Source organism: Paramormyrops kingsleyae, chromosome 23, assembly GCF_048594095.1.
Source record: "Paramormyrops kingsleyae isolate MSU_618 chromosome 23, PKINGS_0.4, whole genome shotgun sequence".
Classification (NCBI taxonomy): domain Eukaryota; kingdom Metazoa; phylum Chordata; class Actinopteri; order Osteoglossiformes; family Mormyridae; genus Paramormyrops; species Paramormyrops kingsleyae.
In genome coordinates, this window is record NC_132819.1 from 12,830,001 (window position 1) to 12,854,187 (window position 24,187).

A 24,187-nucleotide genomic window follows, 5' to 3' on the forward strand; every position below is an offset into this window, starting at 1 on the left:
CTGCCCTGCTGTGCTGTGAGCTTCGGCACTCCTCTCACACCCTGACCGCCCTGCAGTGACCCACAGTGCCCTGCAGTGACCCACACTGCCCTGCTGTGCTGTGAGCTTCGGCACTCCTCTCACACCCTGACCGCCCCGCAGTGACCCACACTGCCCTGCTGTGCTGTGAGCTTCGGCACTCCTCTCACACCCTGACCGCCCCGCAGTGACCCACACTATCCTGCAGTGACCCACACTGCCCCACTGTTCTGTGAGTCTGGGCACTCCTCTCACACCCTGACCGCACAGAGCTCTGGCACCATGTCTCTATCGTTCTGGGGATGCTGAAACCCCACAGTGTTTCCACCGTGGCTGCCAAGCAAAGGAAGCTTTTGCTTCTCACGCTCAATAGCAGGAATGAGAAAACATAACCTCACCCTCTTACAGATCACTTTACTCTGCGACTTCCAAGATGATTCCCAGAACAGAGGAAAGACACAAACCCTCCCGGCTGGTCCATCAAACTACCCAGTGGCTCTATCCCTAACCCTAACCTCTCTCTGTGAAGAGCAGCCCCCATTCAGACTGAAGTATAATCACCGAAAATGGAGAGGAGCTGACATTCTGAGTGCTCAGCCGAAGTTTGGGTGGTGCTGGTCTCTTCTGTCGAGACGCAGAGGCCATTGAAATTACAGCAGGTGCACACTTCGTGCTTTCAGTTCATTCTGACCTGACATTTCTGTCATAAATGCTCCTTTTGCAGGAGCCTGTTCAGAAACCGCCGGAGCAAAGGTGCAGGAAGACACAGCAGGTAGGTGTGCAGTGAGTGGTTTGGCGAGCTAAGCCTCTCTATCTGTGATTGGAAGATTGCCAGTTTGATCCCTGACCTCGGCAGAACTGTCATGTTTCTGTGGGCCCTTGAGCAGAACCCTTAACCCCCAGCTCCAGGGGGCTGCACCTTGGCTGACCCTGTGCTGTGATGCTCCCCCCCCCAAAAAATCTATGGAGAGCAAGATGGGGTAGGCAAAGAGAGGAATTCCAATATACCTGTAATCATGCAGATGGCAAATAAAGGATTTATCATTTATCAGATGCAATCGAAACCAAACCTATGCCTAGACCTTACAGAATCCCGGCCAGGGCCTGCTTCTGTTCAATTAAGCCCATGGTTTCTTTAAGGTCCTCCCCAAAGATGGCAACTGTGAACTACATGGCGTCGCCTCATACAGAATCAGCCGCACAGCCCTGACTAGGCCGGATCTGTGCTCCAGGGGCAGGTGGGTGTCTGTGCGCAGAGAAGGAGGCCACAGAGCGTTTAGAGAGCCCCCTGACACTGTCAGTAGGTGCTGGTGATGCAATCAAGTGCAGTCAGTGACCAGACCCCAGGTCTGTATGAAACACTGGGGACCACGAGCTCTTGAGGAAATCATGACGGAAGTAAAGGATCAGAGCCCATGGATCAGAGCTCAAGCTCGGATGCAGCGTTAGGAGGCACATTGTCCTGCTTCTTTGATTTGTCCCTCAATTAATGTTCAGCATGAACATCGTACTTTGGTGAGATGCTATTTTAAAGGAAAATGCAACCACCTGGTGGGGGCTGGCTGTGAGTTTCAGTAAACGAGGATCGACTAGCCACCGCCCCCCCCGACCCGCTCTGTATGGTGAGACTGAACCTTCTCCCACAGCCAGGCCAATCTGCGGAATCCTGAAACAGGAAACGAAAGGACACATTTTTGTAATATCGGTTCCCCCGGAACCGCAGCTGATGCTGAAGCCGCTCGCGTGCACTAATCGGCTTGAAGGAGAACCTCGAGGCCGCTGGGATTTCATGCGCGGTCCGTCAGTTTAGCAGCATGATCGGCTGAAGAAGATAATTATTGTGCCGATATACCACTTATTTAAAAGCTACAGACACGTTCCTGAACAGAACAGACACCAGAGTAATCAGGTGAAGGCCGTCTGACACGACAGGTACCTATTATGTGTGAGAAGGCTCTGATAATGAGTGAAGTCCAAACCATTATTGCAAAGGTAGAGCATCTTGATGAGAAGCGGACCTGCATCTAGAATCACTGAGCCAATGTAAAAGCTTCGTTAAACCCAAGATCAGCCAATTACCCTGCAATGAGGGCCACGTACATCCTACCTGCTCCGCCTGCCACTCCTGATGAATGGAGCGGCTGTGCCGCGTGCGGTAAACGGGGTATTTTAAGCTGTGTTTACAGAGCATATGTCATGATTCTAAAACCAGCAAGAATATAGTGTTGCCATGGAAACAGTCGGTCAGTATGCCCTCTGGTGGCCGTTCCCTGCGTACAAATCGAAGCAAAAGCACAGACTGTACTGGACTCAGCTTGGTAGCTGCTGTGGAAAGTGATTACAGTCTGGTTTTGCTGTCATAGCAAATGTTCACCTGCCTGTATGTGAAGCTATGAATATGGTCATGTGCAGTTGTGCATGGACACTGATAAGATCAGTAGCTAGGTTATCACAGAAAGATAAAAGTGTTTTGGAAATTGTCACTATTTTACAGTTTACACAGCTACAGCAGTTCAGGCTATGCATCTCCTGCCAGAAGTCATGTGGACAGCAGATGATCCCCATTGGTTCGCAAGCTGTGGCAAAAGCGAGCTGTTAGTTCATTGATAAAAACTGGGAATTGCAAGGAATAAACAGAACGCGGTCTGCTGTGAAATCGCCCAGGCGGTGTTCTCAGCTCTCTAGTGCCCCCTGTGGCCTCTGAGAAGAACTCACCTTCTCTATGGCAGCAAATGTGATAAAAGCTCGTTGTAACACTTCAACAATTGTGACATTAGATGACAAATCACTGTCTTTTAAGGCATTTGGCAATACAGCATATCTGAAGCATTTTACCAGACTTTCCTATTTTCCTGTTTCGCCTCTAAATAATAATGTTGGGCATTCCCTTTTTGAAATGTACCACAGCTGCATTGTAGTCCCCAAGGAACAACAAACAGACCAGTCATTACAGACCTCAGGCTGGACGGTGCCTCAGTGAAGCGGACGGTAACCTCACACTTGAATGCCGTCACTGATTCATATTGGGGGGGGGGGGGGGTGGGATTTTGCATGTTTCCCCTGTCATGCAGATTTCCTTCTGCAGTACATAGTGTATGATTTTGTTTGTGCACAGCAATGGGCTGGCATCCCGTGGTGCAGGGCTCTTCAAATCTGGACCTCAAATTCCAAATCCAGGCCTTGTTTTCAGTTCTCCCAGGTAGTTAGTTTAATCATTACTGATTCTGATTGGTCAGAGGCTTCACACCTGGCTCACAGGTAAAGGAAGGCTGGAAAACCAGCAGTGCTCGGACGTCAAGGACCGTGATTTGAATAGTCCTGTCGTTAGTGGGTACACCCCCCTGCCCACCCGCTGTGTCCCCTGTACTGCCTGATCATCCCCTTTGTGGATTATAGACCACATCCCCTACTCCTGTCATGGGTCAGGGTCATGCCACAGAATGCCGTCCAGTTCACTGAAATGTTGTTACAGAAACAGTCTGTCTGATCCAAATTTAATATCACAATCAGGGGTCTCTTTGGCAGATGGGGTAGGTCTGCTGCCCTCTGGATGTAGGCATGTGCTATTACATCATCATTTGCTGTTCCACTGAAACTGGTCTCTGGCTTTGGCTCTCTGGTTTCACTGCCTATTTCAGCCTTAGGGGGGCCCTGTTCAATTTCACATTTTAAGCTACAGGTAATTATAGCAGTCAATTTGAAATTTGTAATTGAAATCGATCTTTCTTTTCTTCCCTTTGCTGTGAGATTAAATCGTAACAAGTTAAAGATGTTAGAACATTTGCTTATTTTGTGATACTTTATGCCAAAGACTGGGATCATTTTCATTACAAATTTTTGTCTACAAATAGCATAACACTGACCATGTCATATGAATAATTTGCTCAAACGTGAACTTGCCGTAAAAAAATATCAGTTCAATTCTTTATATAGCACCTTTGACAACACAGGTGCCCCAAGGCATTTAGTGTGTGGTTAAACACACAATACAGTATATAGACACAAGCAAAACGACGGAGAAAAAAATGCCAGAAGACAACAGACACAGGGTAAACATGGAGTAAACACGTAGTACGATTACTGTACTATTTAGCACACAAACAAAGTGTGTGATAACAGGCCAAATGTGCACAAACACACAGACAGACACAGCATGACACAGACAAACTCACTCGCTGTGCCGCATTCACTGGCTGATTGACAGAGCTGGGCGCCAGCAGGCCTTCAGCCTCTGGAGGGCGATGCTGAGTTCCCCAGGGGGGAGGTTTGATCGCTGTGTGAGTATGGCAGCCACAGCTAACAGAGCTGCCAAACGGCACAGGTGGAGGATACCATTATTCTCACCTATAAATAGAGTCCTGACCACCGACGTGTGGGTGATCAGTTACTCCAGCATGCAGGGGGAGCCTCAGACCTCATGCCTGGCAGCTTCAAATGCTACAGCAACCTACAACAACACGGGTGTCTTCAGCGTGCAAAACAAGCTTATTGTGTAGCATGTGCTTGTAAGCATACGAAGATCAGACGCAGGTTTGCTTAGTTTAATACAACAAATACACATATTTCTGTGGATAAGTTGCCACAGCATCATCAGGTCAGTGGTAGACAGGGAACAGGAATGTCTACACAGATATCACTCTATCGGGCCGTCTAGTGTGTCCATTTTGCATGTTAATAAGGATGGACAACACAGATTAGATTTATTTATTTTTTGATTACAGCTAGTGGGAACCTGCACACTGACTGCTGGATGGATGGTGATATAATGACTGTCACAGGACCAGCCTGGCTAAAGCGACCAGACGCTGTAGCGGAAACTGCAATACGTATATTAAATTCACAAACAACAGTGATATTTTAAAATATTATTTGTTAAATGTCACTTAATGTAACATCATTTACATGCTGAAGAGTCTTTAAACTATGATTACTGTAATAATAATAATAATAATAATAATGCTTAGAATGTCAGGCAGCTTCATATCATGCTCTCTTCTAAAATGGAAACATTTTATTATATGTCAAGCAGTCAAACTGGCCTTTCTGACTGTGAGGGCCTGAGTTAGCAGCATTATAGTGTTTATTACTTCATACCAGGGGTCACCAACCTTTTTGAAACTGAGAGCTACTTCACAGGTACTGAGCCATACGAAGGGCTGTCAGTCTGAAACGCCCTCCTAAACTTATCTAAACTTCATGCATAATAAACATGTTTTAAATGCTTTTTTTTAAGATGTTGTCATTTTCAAATCTATATAAATGCAAATGCGATTAAAGGAGAATAGAAACAGGATAAAATTAAATTTTAGACGCTGCTCACTGGTGAGTTGTGCTATTTTTGAGAACAGGTCCGCGGGGCGACTCATGTGGACCTTGGGGGCATCCTGATGCCCACGGGCACCATGTTGGCGACCCCTGCTTTATACCAACACCCCACCTGCTGGATAATTATGTGAAAACGACACCGCACCATTACCATGAGGTAATGTCAATTAGAAGGTCAGAGGTCACTTCCTGTCCTGTCTCTTCAGCACTCCTTCGACTGGGTCATGTGGGTGAGATATAATGACAGGCACATACAGCGGAGCTGCTATGTTAAAAAAAACATCTTTTATTTCAAATCACTACGGTTTCTCTGCAGGACAGCGTTGGTACATAAACAGGCGAGTCGTAAACAACCGCTGCTGGCTGGTACAAAACTAAAAAATGTATGATACACTATTTACAGCTAGGACTGTAGTCCTGCGGGTTTAGAATACAGTAATCTTACATCCAGTGGCCCAAAAAACAGATCTCCACCATGTATTGCACTGTTTATAAGCAGTGACCACAATGAAACAGTCCAGATCAAACTGACCAGAAAAAAACTCCCACAAACAACTCAAAGGATACAGGATGTGTCTGTCTGTCGCTTGATGCATGTGTATCTTAATGGGAAAATTGACTGTACAGGCGGTGACTGTATGGACACCCCAAAAACAACCAGCAGATATGCGGATTACTGTGATTCACCTACAACAGCTTTAAATACACTGACCAATGAGCAGTGGGCATATCGTTCATGTGCAGTCAGCAAGCACCAATAGTTCTTCTTACAGAAATATTGTGGTAAAATACTATGGATACATGAGTGTGCATAAATTACAGCTCATTCATTTACATATTACTATATTACCTTTATTTTACATTATATTGTATATTGTCTGTGTATCGTAAAATGAGTTTGATGTAATGAGAATACATGTAAAGAATTTGGTCATTCATATATTTCTAGTGAATATCTTGTTTTTTTTATTTTACAGCATAGTGGCAAGTATTACTTTATATAAAGATAAAGCAATAATCAAAATTGCCCAAATAAATAGACAAACTAACAAATAAAAGATAAGGCAGTAATTATATACCTACTCTTGGCTGGGGTAATTAGCAGGACTGACCAGAGATTGTAAAGGTTAGAAATTCACTGCTTCAAATATTAGAGTTATATAAACACACTAATACATGGTGTTTTTATTCAGTGGTTAAGTTTCACTGCATTAGATGCCCCCCCCCCCCCCCTCCCCAGGTGTGATTCACACTGTGCCATTCCGAGTACATCAATACTGAGGGTCCACAGGAAGTACTGATACTGAGTGTTACTCGTAGTCTTGTGTTGGGTCTCTACCCCCAGTCCAGAATCATCAGAAAGGATGAACGCTCACAAACACCACTCACATTTAGTGAACTTTAATGCCCCCATGTGGACAGTTCTGGTACTGATGAGTAGTAAACCTGCCCTAGTGTTAGTAAAACGATTCATATCTTCCCCCCCGCCAATCTGTAATGGTTTGCAACCTGCCGCATTCTGTTATGGGGGAGGGTCATGCCCCCATACTCACATGACTAAGGAACCACTTATTTACTATGCAATGGAAATACTGTTTCTAAACAGTAAACAATTACACAAATAAAGTACGTACATCATGTTTCTCACAAAACATAGGATGAAAACTTTGGCTTCAGAACCCTCTGCTGTAGCAAGTGTGCTGAGTAATTACCATGGTTCTTAAAACACAGGATAGTCTTTTTGTTTTGGAATACTGTCAGCACAAGGATGGCCATTAGGGGGCAGCACTCACACACACTTTCTGTGAGGACTCCATGTAAAACACAAGGTAGGCAGGCCATTAAAGGCAGGTCAGTGCAATTTGTAGTCACATTTAAAGAATTATGACAATTACAAAAAAAAATACAAATAAAAACACCATAATTTACACAGACTGGCGTGCAGACTGCTGAGGTTGGACTCATGTGCATATCAAACAGAGGGAAAATGGAGAATCCTGGAGATGTGCTGCATTTCATACTGATACCTGAACAGCCACCATATCTGGATAGCCATCTTAGTACAGCACGATAACAACTCCATCGCAGGCCCTCGCACTTCTCAGACACAGGAGAGCGATGGCAGGACCAGGCGTGGAAAATTCCACAGCCCCTAATCTCTCAGCCGTCTTTGATCTCTCTTCTGCAAAGCACATTAGAAAAGAGCAACTCGAACAGCTGTGGTTTACAACACAGCTCAGGAAGTCTTCCCCCACACTGGATATGATCTATGTAAAAACGTCTTTCTGTGCTCATGGCAATGCCTAATGTTAAGTACCTCCATTGATAAAGATCTAGAATATTCTTCCCAGATTCACCGTTAAATAAAGAAGCTGAATTACAGAATCAGCTTTTTTAAGTAGCTTTTTAAGAGTTGAAACATGATTTTCCCATAATGCATCTGTGACCCCTCCAGTGTCGGTATGAGCTTTCCTTTGGTAGCAGAGCACCCTGGGAAACTGGGCCCCCTTAGGCACGCTGGAGTCAGATATATTTCCACATTTGTCAGTGCCCACCTGGGCATTGCTCTGTGGTCAGTCACTGGTCATGCTCTAAGGAGTGTCAGGATCAAGGTGCTCTTGTTCCTGTACATCAGCTTTAGCTTTGAGCTAAGGTTTGCCCTTGGGGTGCTGCAGGTCACCCATTCAACCAGCAGAGGGCACCTCTAAAACAAGACAGCAATCCGGAACCATCATCCCAGCAAACCTTGGCGGATCCCATCGCAGCCAGTGAGCGAGGCTGCTGTCCGTCCGCGTAAGTGCTCCTTCCCCGTGATTGGATTGGCTTCTCCGTGGCTTTTTGCGCCCCCCCCCCCTTCTCCGCGCCCATCTGTCAGTCCTCAGAGTGTGGCGAGGATTCGCGAGAGGGAGATGATGACTGTGAGGGCTGTCTGTCCCACGCCGAACACCAGCGCCTCCAAGGGCCCCATGTCCTTCCCTGCCACCCGATACACCCCAGCCACCGCGGCACCTGCGGCACGCAGACACGCACATGCAAACATACACGTGAGAACACAGAACCGACGACGGCTGAATGACAACAACTGACCGTTCTGCCCAAGCTGGGATAATAATTTCCCATAATGCACAGTATTTTTATTGTCCAACAGATATGTCAGGAACCTCTCAGTGACAAACCCTTTCAGTTGTGAAGAAAAATTAAAGTTTAAGAACACTTTCTAGTTCTGTTAAGAGCTCTGCCTAAGAAAACAAATGCCTTTAAATGTTAAAAACCCATGTTTTAAAGCACACAGACACATACATCATAGATCCAACGGTGGCAATGGCATATGAGATAACTAGTGTTCATGCAAAGGCAGCTGATTAATCTAAGCCAGCCTCAAATGACACACTGAAAGCAGGCCTTCCAGTACTAATTTTACATGGATTATTTTAAAACAACAGGATGCTAACTTTCCCAAGAAGGCATAGATGCTGGTTTCTGTAGCCTGAATTATTTGTGTCTGGCAGCCAAAGAGACAGAGACAGGGAAACAAACAGACTGGAGGTTGGTCAGCCAGATGTAGAAACAGACAGACAGGTGGGTGACCAGTCAGACAGAGAACTAGACAGATGGAAGGCTGGACAGCCAGATAAAAAAAACAGACAGACAGGCAGCTGGCCAGTCAGACTAAGTTACTGACAGACAGACGGCTGGCCAGGCAGGGGGAGAAACAGACTGGGAAACAGATAGACAGGTGACTGGCCAGTCAGATGGAGAAAGAGACAGAAATGTGGCAGGCCAGCCAGACTGGGAAACAGACAGACAGGCAGCTGGCCAGACAGAGAAACACACAAACAAGCTACTGGCCAGACAGCTGGAGAAACAGACATACTGGCAACTGACTATACAGAGAAACAGACAGACAGGTTTCTTTGTCATTCAGACAAAGAAATAGAAAGACAGGCGACTGGATGGCCACACAGAATTTTACAGACAGGTGCACCAAAGCTAGTGATGGTATCATGGGCAGTTGTACCTGGATTTGTGACAGAAAGGTTTCTAGGTCTGCTGCTGTACACAGAGAAAGGTGCTTAACCTTTAACTCATGCCAAACCAAATGCAAAGTACAAAAACCCAGGCACCGCAAACCCAATGACCAAGAGAGAACAAAACAGGCAGGCAGACAGACGTGTGGAGCGGCGCGGGGGAGGAATGACTGACTGGTGATGACGGCTCCGCTGAGGGAGGCCAGGAATCCCACGCTGACCAGCAGCAGGGTGATGAGGCGTCCCCTCCGGTGTCTCTGCAGAGCCACCAGCATCAGCAGGCCCACAGCGCCGTGGAGCAGCAGAGACGAGAAGAGACACCAGAGGAAAACCCAGTACCACATCTCTGCAGGCACACAAACACATCGTTACCATATCACACATAAATACCAGCATGCACACCCACCAAAACCAGAGCCATGTTCACAAAACCACTACACCCCACTCCAAACACCATCCCACTGCACCCATTACAACCAGTAACAAAGAGAAAACTAACCAACCTAATTATCTTTAAATTATGGCTGTGTTATACTTTGTATGTAGAGCAGAACTTGCATTTGTAGTAGTCAATGCTGACTACTACATAACGGGGTCTCTTTAAGGGCCAGATATGGCTACATGTAAACACTGCTATCCCAACAGCCCTCTTTATTAAGCCCCGTTAAGCTAACAATGCACATTCGCTATACCCCATTAAAGGTATAAAGCCCATAATGCCTCTGTGCTGCTTCAGTTCCCATAATGCCCCTGGTTTGCTCCACAACATGTGTCCAGGCATTCTGAGGGCCTACAGCCCTACTAGCTCTCACTGCTCTCCATGGGAGAGTCTCTTCACTCAAGGCCAAGCAGGGAGGCTACTGAATTACGGATCCAATGGGGACACCCAGGATGAGTAATTCCGTTCTTTGTTTGCAAGCTGAGGCCCTGAGTCTGCCCTCTTGTCCCCTTAAGTCCCATTTAATTTCTCTGGCATTGTCTGCAGCCAGCCTTCTCACCATGCCACAATTAACTAGACCAGCACGTGCAGTAGTACTGATTATAACATGGTAATTCATATATCTACTAATCATTCTGAATGTGGTACGGCAGGCCCAGGTCAAGCTCCCTTCCCGACAGCAAAAGGATGGAGACAGAGGCAAAGAATTGGGCTTTGTTGTCAAAGCCTGTCTGCATCTTTCCAGTTTCACATAGCCCATCACTGCACATGCTGAATAGAAAATAAAATAAATGAAATAGTAAAACCACTATAGAAATTCGGAATACAGTGCCCTCTGTGATAAACAGCATGCATATATATGTGCAGGTATTATGTTTTTATACATATGCGGTGCTGTTGGGGCTTGGTGATGGAGAGCTTTAGGGCAGGTGCTGATAAGGCCGAGGCTCCTAACATCGCCTTCGGAAGGACGAGCACAGCGATCGCCGACCTCCCTGCTGTCCATGCCGGCGGCCATACCACGAAAGCCCGAGTCGCCGACATACTGTACCGGTGAAATGCTGGAGCGTCGGCACCGTGCCCTGCACCCACAGGCTCAGCACCTGCTGTACGGACAGGTTAATCGAGTAGTCCTTGTTCATGCTTCTGCCGCTCCCCTTGGTCAAGCTGCCGAGCGAGGGTCCTGATGCAGGCATGGAGGAGAGCGGCCGGACTGGCGTTTACGAGGCTTTCCCCGGCGATCTTTATCTGCGACGCCGGAGCATCTCGCCGGCCGGTTCCGCATAGGGGAAGGAAGAGCCGCCGCCTCGCCTGCGCTCCCCCTGTCCAGGATGCGACAGACGCAGGTTGGGGGCCATGATGATCGGCCGCACGATGCTCCGGTGTCGGTCCGCCTCGGCACCGATCGCTTAAAGGGGATGATCTCTTAAAGGGGAAGCCGCACCGAGCCGCTTCTCGGGGGAAACGGGAGACAATGGACGCTGATCGACAGCGAGTTCCAGGCGATGTTGGGAAGACTGGCACTGTGGTTTCTATCCATGGTCCTGCTGCCCGGAGAGAAACAAACACAAAGAAATATGCACACGAAATGACAGCACTTCCATGTGTTTAAATATGTTAAGAGTTGTTATAGTGTTTATAACAGGTTGGATTTTATGCAATTTCTATAGACTATTAATTGGCCTGAACTAATAACTATGTTATGAGGATGGTGTCCAGGTCATTTCTGGCATTTTTTTGTCTTTGCTTTTATCATCACTGATTATCCACCCTGCTGAAGTCCGTAATCTTGAACCGTTAGAAGTTTCCCCCCTGTGAACCATGTGAAGTTCTACCAGTCTCGTCCAAATGGTTTGTCTTTTGCCATCTGGACCTATGAGCTAAAGTGAAAATCCAGATGTTCCCACACTTGTCAGTACTTGTGTGACAATGGGTGTAAGAACTTACTGCCACTTTAGGGGCAGCGGCTGGCTTAATTTCTGAGAAGTTTCCTTGACTCACCCCCAGTAACAGTAAGCTGTCACACACTAACATGAAGTTATGTGATAACAGGAGTGATTCAAGAGTGACTCATTTCAGGATCAGAGTGGGCATCAGGTTTAGGTCAGGTTTGGGATAGGAGGCCAGGCCACACCCTATGACCTCAGTCCTGTGACGTAATGCTGACTGCTTTGGTGATGTAATCTGTAGTATTTTGGTTACCAATCTTCCTCGAGTTCTAACAATAACCTCTCCTCTCAGTAATGACCTTCCAGGAACACGTTGCTTGATAATCTGGCTTTTGGAAGACATCCATCTGGTTGTTCCAGTCTGTGCAATTGCTGCAGTGGTTAATGTGCTTATTTTAAAACCATGCTGCTGTTTTAGTTAAATGTCAATTTATGGAGGTGGGTAACGCTTTTTGTGTTATACTTCATGTAAAGGTAGGGGGCGCTCTCTGTCCAGATATACCAAGATCAGAGTTAGCAGACAGACATGTGAAGCATGCTGAAAATATTTAAACATGGAGTTTTGTCATAAAAAGCTTGAACTTTGAAGAGTTTCCCATGTTATTTTTTTCAATCGTTTATTCTGAAGACAAATCATGCACAGATCCCTCCCCCTCCCCCCCCCCCCCCCCCCCCCCCACACACACACACAGTATTTTGACCCTGCTTCATGGTGAAAATGTGCATTCTGGAGGAAAATTACATTGTTTGAGTATTAGAGCTCTTCCGTTCAAAAGGAGACTGGATGGAACAAAACCTCAGTTGCCTGGAAAATCAAAGTGCAGGAATGCATGACTGGTTTTGGGCACCACAGGACAGGCCTAGAAGGCAGAACCCTTTCAGAAAGTAAACACTCCTCCTTTCCAACGCTAATATTTCGTCCACCCTCCTCTTCAGAAAGGGGCCGTTGGCTGAATCTGCATTTTCAGCTTCTGTTCTTGCAAACAGCTGAACGCAGATGCATGCGACTCCAGGCTTACTCCTGCACCCAGGAATAAACATCCTGACAGACAGATTAAAACAGCCAGACGTACATGCACAGAAGCAGGGGATACGCACGCATGACATATGCATATACGCAGGCAGACACACAGACCCATGATCTCACACGTGAAGCTCAATATAGCAAATGCCTGGTAAGGATTAGTGATCGCACACCCTCTCCCTGCAGCACTAGTGCCCCGTGTCATCCAGCTGCCTTTGTGTTCGTGGCCGTGTGGCATGTTCTCACACAGGTCCCTGATGCACATATTCCACTGTCCCCTGCCATCCCCCCCCCCCCGCCTCCGGAATGCAGAATGACATGCTGCACACATCCGAGAATCTGTGTAACCCCCAGAGTGACATTTTGTGTGGCCTGTTACTCGCTCGACAGTGCACCGGAAGTCAGAGGCCGCCTAGTTCAAAGGTGTCTTTTTTGGTAGCTATATTTATTCCGCCGCATCAAACCGTCCCTTCCAGCCTGAAACCCCTTGCCCACACTGAAACCGCACATCTCTGCTCGACATCTGCTGAAAAATAAGCACACCGCTTGGCCTAATAAGCGCGTTATCTGCGTGGCTCATGTTCTTTCTCAATAAAGACAGTTTCACTTGATTTGGTTAACTGAGAAGAGTGTCTGAACACTGGACAGATTGCAAAGATTTTATACGCGCGATCCGTCAATACACTTGTGATATACGAGCCCTGGGGGATTTCTTTCCCTGATAGAATTATTTACAGGTTACTTTCAATGGCGGCGCCCTTAACAAAAGCTTCAGAGGCCATTAGGCATGTCACTGTGACAAAGAGACTCTTCGTCGAGCTAAAGCTCATGTTCAAAGCTGCAGCTGCAGCTCAGACGTGCCGTTCGTGCTGGTTTTTGATGTCTTTGTTATGAGCGGCACGGTAGAATAAGCCGGGATAGCTGCCCAAGTTCACCTGCGGGCTATTCAGTTGTGACCCCCCACCCCCGACCCCCAAGGGGCCGTCCCACAGCCCAGAGGGAGACTCCCTCAGAAGCTCCACATCCACTAACCACAGTCTAATCTACAACTCAGTTTTGTTCTGTTTCTCCTGTTTACTTGTTTGACTCCCAGCATGCTAGGCAGCCTCTACAATACCTTAAGGCAGTTTTTCCAATCCAGTACTCAGGGACCCGCAGACAGTCCATGTTTTTGCTCCTACCGAGAGCTGGGAGGGAGCAAAAGTGTGGACTGTCTGGCAGGGAGCACAGAGGGTGCAAAAATGTGGAGCGTCTGTGGGTTCCCGAGGACGGGGTTATGGAAGCACTGCCCTAAGGCACGCGGACACTGATATATACACACTCACACAGACTCGCACACACAGCTGCACACAGGTGCTTGTGAGTGTCTGTTTAATGTATACATGACCAGAAACTGAACCACGGACAACTGAAGAACTGAAAACTGAGGAAGGCGACGCTACCGCTGCCCACATCGACACGAGGCAGACGTGTATTTTCCAGTAACCGGGAATTGAAAACTGGAACCACGGCAACATTCCAGGACACACATTCTTACAAATTTACTTTCTGAGTCATTGACATACATGAAAATGCTTCCCCACCAAACCCATATGTATTTTACTAAATTAGTCACGTGAGTGAAATGGAAGCTGTTGACAGAATACTATGCTGACGGCTAGTCCAGCTACAGCAGACTTTCCAACTTTCCTTAAATAATCCCATGTGACGTAACCCTGGGTGCAGACCAGTGCCATCAGATTCCAAAGAGAAGCCTGTGACATGATATTTCCGCTTTCAGGAAGTTGACACCTTGGACGAGCTGGGAAAGCTGAGACGCCTCCTTCTGGACCATCGACGCAATGCATGTATGGATCAGAACCCCTGCAAAAGTTCTTCTCAGCTCGCTGGTGCTGATCAGCTCAGTGACTATGAGATCTGATTCCCAGCCAGAAAACACCACGGGTGTCGTTTCTTGTCCAGATGCCTGATGTCATCCTGCTTATAGTCTGTCTCGCTGCTTCCGTTCCCTTCACTATTTCCCATTCACTTTTCCCATACATCCCACTACACACAGAGCAGCATACACAAGCAAAAACACATCCATCTACCAAATACACCCTCGTTATTCACTATGGGCAAGAAGACAGTGGCTCTGCTGAGGGTTTTGTGTGCAGTTGCTGGCTAGGAGTTCGTCATAAGCCAGCAGTTTCCTACCGTCCTGCTTAGCTGTGCGACACAAGCCCACCTACACAGTGAGTACAAACCATTCTCTCATTTTCCACAATGCGACCTGTGTACCTTCCGCCCCCCCTTGTTTCATGTGAGGTCCCATGAGTGCCCTTGCCCCCCCAATCCCCACACGTTTCCTGGGCCCCCATGTTTGGGTCCCTGCCAGCTACCAGCCGGAAGTTTCACATAAGAAATTATTTACTTTACGAAGCTGTGCCCAGTAAAATAGCAAAGCATTTCATGTGTCTGCATTTCAGAGAAATCTACAGAATAAACAAGAGTAGATTCAAAGCGACATTTCACTTCAGGCAAATAATTATTACTTCAGCTTGGATCTGTGATGGATACAGGGCAGGAGAGCTGAGATCTCGTAGGAGTCTGAAGGTGCCCCGAGATGCCAAAGGTCCAACGTGAGCCCAAGCAGCAAAGACGCATCTTTGTGTTGCGACCGATTTCAGTTTTATCTACCAGGAACAGAATGGAAAAAGCAGAGATCTCGCTGCATTTTTTCCTTCCCTTTGAGACTGTACTGGTTTCCATGGATAACCCAAACGCTGCAGGAGCTTCACAAAAGGCCTGTTGGCTCAGTGGAGAGGCTCGGTATGGGTTGTGGGGGGGGGGGGGGGGGGGGGGGCGGGCGCTGCAGTGATTGATAGGCTGAGGACAGGGCTGCAAAGGGAGCAGGGATCAAGCAATTTAGAGCTGAACCCAGCTACACTCCAAGAGACTGTAAGAGAAGCTACTGGGTTTGTTGGAAAACACTATATCTTTGTCTTGCTTTTTAAAGATCCTGAATGAAAGGTCCAGTTATAAGTGCATGAATGTCCAGTATAAGCGCATCCTGCCTGTAGTGGAGGGCCAGCCAAGTACATGTACCAGAGCAGCAAACTCTGCCCACTGTGTATCGATATAAATAGAGAGTGTGGCAGATTCACGCCTTGTTTATTCCAGACGCAAATACAAGAAGTTACAGCAGCGGAAAAAAAGCTCACGGTGCAATATAGAGCCGTACGGCCGCGAGACAACAGCAAGTGCGGGGTGCAAATATATTGTGTTTAGGTAAGTAGTACATCGCAGCTCAATCCAGATCGGGGGGGTCACAGGGTTCTCCAATTGGCGGCCCATGACAGTCACATTTTTAGCCTGCATGCTCCATCTGTCCCTCCCCTCCTTTTGCGTTCCTGGAATTTGGCCATTGGGGAAAAATAATTGGGGATCCCTGCAGTAAGAGGTGAAGAGGAAGAATTGTTAAGTCTGGTAGCCAATGGCCTCAAGTAGCAGCACATTACAATGATGCTATTGTTATCATCTCATCCCCTCACCGTCCATCACCTCATCCCCTCACCGTCCATCACCTCATCCTCTCACCGTCCGTCACCTCATCCTCTCACTGTCCATCACCTCATCCCCTCACCGTCCATCACCTCATCCTCTCACCATCCGTCACCTCATCCTCTCACTGTCCATCACCTCATCCCCTCACCGTCCATCACCTCATCCTCTCACTGTCCGTCACCTCATCCTCTCACCGTCCATCACCTCATCCCCTCACCGTCCATCACCTCATCCTCTTCCTGTCCATCACCTCATCCTCTCACCGTCCATCACCTCATCCTCTCACTGTCCATCACCTCATCCTCTCACTGTCCATCCCCTCATCCTTTCACTGTCCATCACCTCATCCTCTTCCTGTCCATCACCTCATCCCTTGACTGTCTATCACCTCATCCCCTGACTGTCCGTCATCTCATCCTCTTGCTGTCCATCACCTCATCTCCTCTCTGTCCATCACCTCATCGCCTCACTGTCCATCACCTCATCCTTTCACTGTCCATCACCTCATCCTCTTGCTGCCCATCACCTCATCCCTTCTCTATCACCTCATCCCCTCACTGTCCATCACCTCATCCTCTTCCTGTCCATCACCTCATCGCCTCACTGTCCATCACCTCATCCTTTCACTGTCCATCACCTCATCCTCTTGCTGCCCATCACCTCATCCCTTCTCTATCACCTAATCCCTCTCACTGCCCATCACCTCATCCCTTGTCTATCACCTAATCCCTCTCACTGTCCATCACCTCATCTTCTCACTGTCCATCACCTCATCTTCTCACTGTCCATCACCTCATCTTCTCACTGTCCATCACCTCATCTTCTCACTGTCCATCACTTCATCATGTACAATATAGATTTCATAGATGTCATTTCATATACTTTGCACGAGCCTTATTCACAGAACTATATTCCAAATTATTCAAATATAATCATGTATAACCCTATTATTCAAATCATTTTCCTTGAGGTCTGAGCACTGTTGGTTTTCCAGCCTTCCTTCATCTGTGAGCCAGGTGTGAAGCCTCTGGCCAATCAGAATAAGTAATTATTAAACTAACTACCTGGGAGAACTGAAAACAAGGCCTGGATTTGGAATTGAGGTCCAGATTTGAAGAGCCCTGATATATAGCATCTATGAGTCAAGGAAATGGTTTAACTAAACACACACACACACACACACACACCTCCAGGTGAACAGCTGCATAATGTAATGCTCCGCAGTGCAAAAGTTTAAGCTTCGGAAAAAGAACTGCTTGTGCCTGATTTTCAGTCCAATGTTTTTTGCGGGACAGGAGGCTCGCTGGAAGTCTGAACACTTATAGCTTACGTGCAACCAAATGGAAACAAGAAGAAATAAGAGAACGTGGGAAAATGGCTCTTTATTCCGCCCTAAGTCCGATTTCTATGGGTTCGTCAGTGACAACAAAGGCAAAGGAAAACAAAACCGGCAGCATATTCTTCAGCTTCATTATGCGATGAAGCTCATAAGTTCCCTCCAAGGCTGAATGACATTTACTCCAGGCGGGAGAGGGATGGCTCTACACTAACCAGAAACATAAGCAAACACACTCACCTGGGCTATTGTTGTGCGACCTGTTTAGCGACGCTGTAACGCTAGCCCTACAAATGCCCCATAGTTTCCCTGCTTTCGTATAGCCTGGGTAAGAGTGTGTTGTCTACTTGCCGCTCGTGGACCCGTTGTGTTGTTTCTGACGGAGGATTGTTGTTACCATCTAGTGGTCTTCTGTGTAACTGAGGTGTCGCCACGTGACTTCTTGCTGGTGTCTGGTCGCTGCACGGAGACCAGACGAGGTCAGACCAGACGAGGGCAAACCGGTTCCTGAGCCACACAGGACCGTGGGAGGCATCTCAGCGAATGAGAGCGTAAAGCTCAGGAGGGCCCTGGCCTTTCCTCCAATCAGCATGAGAGGCTGCTTCTTGATGGTGCTAATATCCACTCCAGGCCTGTTTGCATGTTGCCTCTAAATGAATTAGTTATAAGGCTCCACTGAGTCAGGATAACGGTGTAAATGGTTAATCACAGGCAAATGGTACATGCACGCAACCTGAATTTACATTTAATTTTTTTATTCATTTACTATGTGTTAGAGTCTCTGCCATTTCTCCATGTGTATAAAGCGTTCTCTCCATTTCATCATGGCGTTTCCTCTGGGAACCTTGGATTCGACCCCTAACAGTCTAAAAACATGAGGAGATGAATTGGAGTTACCACATTGCCTTTAGGTGTGAATGGCGCGTGTGCCCTGCGATGGATTGGTGCCCGACCTTTGTTCCCCGCCTGATGCCCATTGGCTCTACACCCTGCCACAACCCGGGGTACAGCGGGGATGGATGGATGGATATTTTTTATTTGTATTTGTATATATATTTTACTTCCACCTGTTTAGATGCTAACTGCATTCCATTGGCTCTGTACCTGTACTCAGCACAATGATAATAAAGTTGAATCTAATCTAAATAGAATAAATAATGCAGAACTGATCCGAACGTTGTTTTTGTGCAGTTCTAACTAAGCTATACTATGTTATGGATGGGGGGGGGGCACAGGTGGTTTTGTTTGAAGAACACAGGCCCTGTCTGTGGTGCTGTCTACGGCTCCCCTCCCACGTACAAGAGGACGAGACGCTAAAGTGTATCTGTTGTGTCTTCGCGCAGCATTCTCCGTCTGATGGCTTTACCATGCGCGCTGCAGCTCTGTCTGCGCCGTTCCCCGCAGGTTTCGCAGTAGATGCATTTACCAGCACAGCTGGGAGAACCTGCTGGAAAACTCAGGGCGATAGTGGGGGCAGCGACTCGAGCAGAAGGGAAGAAAAAGCGCAGGAGAAGAAAGGTCGTCCTCATCCCCGCAGGAACACAACCGTGCGGCGTTTATGCCGCACATGACAGCAAATAAACAGCAGGTCGCAGTGAATAAACAACACAGTGCAGTGAATAAGCATCGTGTCTCGCCACCTTACAGCAGCAAACGCTGCATCAATGTGGTGTCATGTAACACTTCTTTGGATATTCATATTTGCTTTTTTTTTTTAGCAAATATGCAACTGTCAGAGCTCTATCTAAGAGCAAAATCACATCTTCTGGCATTGCTACTGACAGAGGGCTAAGATTGTTGACAAACACAGCTTTGTGAGGCAGACATCTATGGTACCCTGGTAACATAGGCCACTCTCGGTTCAAACGACCCTCTTTCGTTTACAGAATGACTATGAAAGCGCCGCTAACTCCCATTGTCTGTGTCACTGAAGCATGACAGATCCCTGGCTGGGCCTTTGTGTCTGGCTTGGGTTCTCCCCCACGTGTGGAAAAAGTGAGGCTGGTTTGTGGTGCCCAGACCTTGCTGATAAAGACCCCCGAGGCTGACATCACAGACTGGTGACTGGCAACACAAGAAGACTTTGACTTTCAGAGATGTGTGAACGTGAAAGTAAGCAGGAAGCCAGCACAGGCTGCTACTCTTCTAACATCATTAACAGAAAACAACCAAACTCTGTCTAGTTCGACCCTGTATTTTCTTTTTTCTGTGAGGAAAACGGAAATCCCAAACTCATTTTAACATAGAACATGACTCTCAAGGATGTTTGGCTACTCAGTGCAAACAAATTATTCCTGTCTAGACCTCTTCGTATAATATTTGTATTACAATTTCGCAAATTAGCCACCTAGACGCTTTGTACCGGTCTCAGGTTGTTGCAGTTGACAGAAATAGCCAAGGAGAATACTGTCAAAGGACATTTTCCAAGGACAATTGTCAATTCAACAAAAAACCATGAAAGTAGAGAGCTGTAGACCACCTCCGTGTCTCACCATAGATATTATGCAGACTAGTGCTGGTTAGATTCACAGACTTGCATCGATGCACCAGCATAAAAGTTGACGATTGTATCGCCCCCATTAAAGAAGTGCATACTGGATACAGTTTGGGATAAACTCAGGATTTTTTCCAACATCTGATAAATCCAATTTATTAATATATAGTTATAAGTAGAGGTCCTATGCCTTAATTTAGAAAGGTGACCAATCATTCTTGACTAATAATTTTATAATTAGATTGATTTCCACTCTCTAAACTGTCACTGTAATGTTTTACATTCCATTTTATCACAACAAATCACATTGCTTCACAATAGGGTTGAATTGTGTCGAATCGCATTAGTAGTTATTTCATATGTATCATCGGCAATGCATTGACATGTGTATCACATCATCCTCAGTGAGGGAGATGCACATTCCTAGTACAATCTGAATGCTGCATCAGCAAGTGCTGATTGAATAATTAGCATCTCCCGAAATACATATGCTAATTCTTTCAGACCGGTTTGCTTTTGTGATGGAACCAGACAAAATAGCAGAGAAAATGTGCTATTGATGTAGTAAAAGCAGGAAAACCAGCCTCGTGCACATTTTATTCATTTAGCAGATGCTTTTATGCCTAGTCACATTCATTTTTGAGAGAAATCAGGGTCAGACGCTCCATAGAGAAACGGGGGGTTAGGGGTCTTGCTCAGGGGGCCCAATCACTCTGCTGAGTCTGGATTTTGAACCAGCATCCATCCTTAAATGTGAGGAGGCATGGCAGGGTAATTGTGGGTGGAGCTATCTAGGTCTCATCTTACATTCCTTTGTTTCCATAGTGCACCACCAGACCACGGCATTCCTGGGGTGACTGAGGTTACAATAAGAAAGTAGGATTATTAAAGTATTGTTGCAATAGATGATACAGGCTGGTGCTACACTGCATATGATTATGTGTTCCAGCAGTATAGTTTGTATATGGTATGTTATATACCCAAGTATGATCAAGGGGACTCATACATTGCTGTTCGTAGACTTCAGCTCAGCATTCAACACCTTCACCCCCCCAGAAACTCATTCGGAAGTGGAGCCTGCTAGGTGTCACTTCCCTGTGCACCTGCACCCTGGACTTCCTGAGATAGAGAGACCCCAGACAGTCTGCATCAGCAGCAGGGTCTCCAGCACCATCACACTGAGCACTGGCGTTCCCCAGGGCTGTGTGCTCAGTCCACTTCTGTTCACCTGGCTGACTCATGACTGCACAGCCACATGCAGCACCAACACCATCACCAACTTTGCTGATGATACAACAGTGATGGGTCTCATCAGTGACGGTGATGAATCAGCATCCAGAATCGGGACACAATGACTGGCGGACTGTGCAAGTGCAACAATCTGTCTCTTAATGTGGACAAAACGAAAGAGATGATTGTTGACTTCAGGAAGGCACATGCTGTCCATCTTCTAATGCACATTGGGGACTCTGCGGTGGAGTTGGTCAGGAGCACCAAATTCCTTAGAGTACATCTGGCAGCTGACCTCTCCTGGACCCTCAACACCACCTCCGTAGCCAAGAAGGTGCAGCAGCGCCTCCATTTCCTTCAGCGGCTGAGGAGAGTACGTTTACCTTCCCCCATCCTGACAATGTTCTACAGGGGAACCACCGAGTGTGTCCTGACCAGCTGCATCACTGCCTGGTTTGGGAACTGCAACGTCTCTGACCTCAAGACCCAACAACAAATAGTGAACACAGCTGGAAAAATTACCAGGTCCCCTCTACCCTCCACTGAGGACATCTTCCTTGAGCACTGCATCCGCAAGGCCTCCAGCACTGTGGAGGACCCCTCCCATCCTTCACACTCCCTCTCTGTCCTCCCCTCCATCTGGCAGATGGTACAGGAGCATCCAAGCTCTTCTGCCAGGTTCTGCAACAGCTTCTCCCTTAAAGCTTTTCGAATTCTGAACTCTGTACCAGCTCTGTTATAAACCCGACTTACCATCAGCACTGTCCACTGTATCCAGTGGACAGTGCCCAACACTGCACCTTTCGTACATCTGTGCCAAATCTGTCGTATTGATACATCTGTTATATTTATTATTTCTACAGTTGCCACCATATTTGTGACATTGTGTGGGTACCCTTAGTTCCCCTTTGTGTCAGTGTATGTATATAATTTATTTTTATTTGTTAGTTATTATTCTTCTTATTCCCTCTCTGTCGTGTCTTGCACTTGTCTTGTTACAGTCTCTGCACTTCATGTATATATGCTGGGGAATGTTATTTCATCCCTCAGTAGGCTGTGGATTGTATATAGATGGTATGACAATAGAGACCCACTTGACCACTTGACTTGACAACTAAGCCAATGTGCCAGAAAGCTTCAAAAACCCAAATGAAGTCTTCGCATGCAACATTCATATGACTGGTTTCACACACAATGTTAACATGACAGAGACACTCATACTCACTTGGTTAGTGGTGGTGAAATTGCATAAAAATTCAATCTGCTACCTCCTTCAAACTCCTTTGAACTCTATTCAGACTTCATCCAAGGTCCTTCCAGTCACACCAGCCTGACGATAAATATTCTGTGGTGATTTTAATGACCATGTGACCTTTCTTCCACGGTCTTTACCTTCCATTACAAAAAAGAAGTGAAACAGGACTTCAAGGTGAGCTGCCTCATGGTGGACTAACAGAGAGTGCTGTAGAACCAAGAATGTTACTGTGAAACATCGAGAAGTGGAACATTTGACCTTACTCCACCTACCCCCCCCCCCACCCCACCCCACCCCACATTGTCTGGTTTCCTCAAGTCTTTATGCAGAACTTGGCTCTGAAGATGATGTGAGACCTCAGCTTCTCTTCACTTTTTTCTGCTTTCTTCCTGACAGTTAAACCTCATGAAGACTTGGTACACACTGTCAGTGTACATAACAACATAAGAAATGTACAAACGAGAGGAGGCCATTTGGCCCATCAAGCTTGTTTGAGGAGAACTTTAATAGCTGGTAAAATTTTATCCAACTCTGATTTAAAGGAACCCAGGGTTTTTGCTTGCACTACACTAGCAGGAAGACTATTGCATAATATAACTACACGCTGTGTAAAGAAGTGCTTCCTCAAATCCATTTTAAAATGTTCTCCAGCTAATTTCCACCTATGGTGTAAACATGGAATTACTGAACAGCAATGCAAAAAACACTTAAACACAGAACATGCAAAACTCATTCATTCAAGTATTAATTTTTCTGTTTATATACCATCTTTGTACTTGTTCCACAACCATACACAACATACATAAATAAAGTAGCAATATGCTGGTGATACTTTGTTGGCTAATTGTTTTTGTCTTGTTGTTCCTGCCAGCATTCTTGACACACAGCTGGCTTTAAGCATCTTTATTTTTTCATTGGGCCCAATCGCTTGGTCTCATGCCATGGTGATAAATGCAGACTCAGCCTTGCCCGTCAATAAAGGCCCGTCCTGCCCTCTGCTCCTTAGCACAGCAGGAACATTCTGGATTTTTTGCTGTTAGTAGAGAATCAGCACTTGTTAAGTCTTGTGCCCAATCGCCCAGCTAGAAGGAGAATAGTCGTTCCTGTTGTTGTTATTTCCCTCATAAACTAGGACACTTTAAATGTTTTTTTTTTCTTGTCAGAACAAGGCTAAAGTGGCCTGTGTTTTTCTCATTAGCACAGACCCTGTGGGGAGCGCGGCCAGGCTGCTGCAGACTGCAAACTGTATACAGTTAAATTGCTGCCTCACCAGTCAAGACAACAGCCCCATGTCCTGCTGCTCATTATTTAAAAGAGAGTAAAGCAGTAATGCTCTCAAAATTATGTTAGTAAAGGAAAGAACATTAAGGCACTTAAATGTTACGGAGTGCAACGTCTGATTACATCTTTAGTTTCTGTTTTGTTCTCATGAGCGCTGACTAAAAGAGTTTAAAGCCAGCAGAAGGAAATGACTGGGCTATATGTGAGCCATCTGTATCCTGTCAATTTTAAAACAAACCCAGCGTTAAAACTATTATGGCCA

At 46.5% G+C, this 24,187-nt stretch overlaps 1 protein-coding gene and 1 long non-coding RNA gene across 4 annotated transcripts in view; one reads left to right on the forward strand and one right to left on the reverse strand.

The window, feature by feature from the left end:
* The window catches only part of LOC140581843 (uncharacterized), a 7,500-nt gene extending 2,299 nt beyond the window's left edge, over positions 1–5,201 (forward strand). The window contains exons 2-3 of the long non-coding RNA XR_011984857.1: positions 743–790; positions 4,740–5,201. This is a non-coding gene — a long non-coding RNA (uncharacterized lncRNA). The remainder of the gene's footprint in view (positions 1–742; positions 791–4,739) is intronic.
* Positions 5,202–5,609: 408 nt separating this feature from the next.
* On the reverse strand, positions 5,610–22,866 carry tmem170b (transmembrane protein 170B). 3 transcript variants are annotated; one of them, XM_072705747.1, is made up of 4 exons: positions 22,615–22,866; positions 10,862–11,354; positions 9,547–9,717; positions 5,610–8,352 (listed from the first exon to the last, which is right to left on the reverse strand). In XM_072705747.1, exons 2-4 carry the CDS (start codon positions 11,004–11,006, stop codon positions 8,222–8,224), a joined length of 447 nt encoding a protein of 148 aa, XP_072561848.1. In that variant the 5' UTR covers positions 11,007–11,354; positions 22,615–22,866; the 3' UTR covers positions 5,610–8,221. The 3 variants fall into 3 exon arrangements, with proteins under 3 accessions (XP_072561848.1, XP_072561847.1, XP_023667844.1); XM_072705746.1 differs by having other exon boundaries at positions 10,862–11,357; XM_023812076.2 differs by lacking the exon at positions 22,615–22,866 and having other exon boundaries at positions 10,862–12,387.
* Between the last annotated feature and the right edge of the window lie 1,321 nt (positions 22,867–24,187).

Bases quoted from the DNA above. Each gene is read 5' to 3' on its own strand.
- tmem170b (XM_072705747.1), bottom strand. From the start codon at position 11,006: ATGCCTGCATCAGGACCCTCGCTCGGCAGCTTGACCAAGGGGAGCGGC. The intron at 9,718-10,861 runs GTACAGTATGTC...GTGTGCCTGCAG, and splicing joins GACGCTCCAGCATTTCACCG to AGATGTGGTACTGGGTTTTC. The intron at 8,353-9,546 runs GTCAGTCATTCC...TGCGTGCCGCAG, and splicing joins CAGCGGAGCCGTCATCACCA to GTGCCGCGGTGGCTGGGGTG.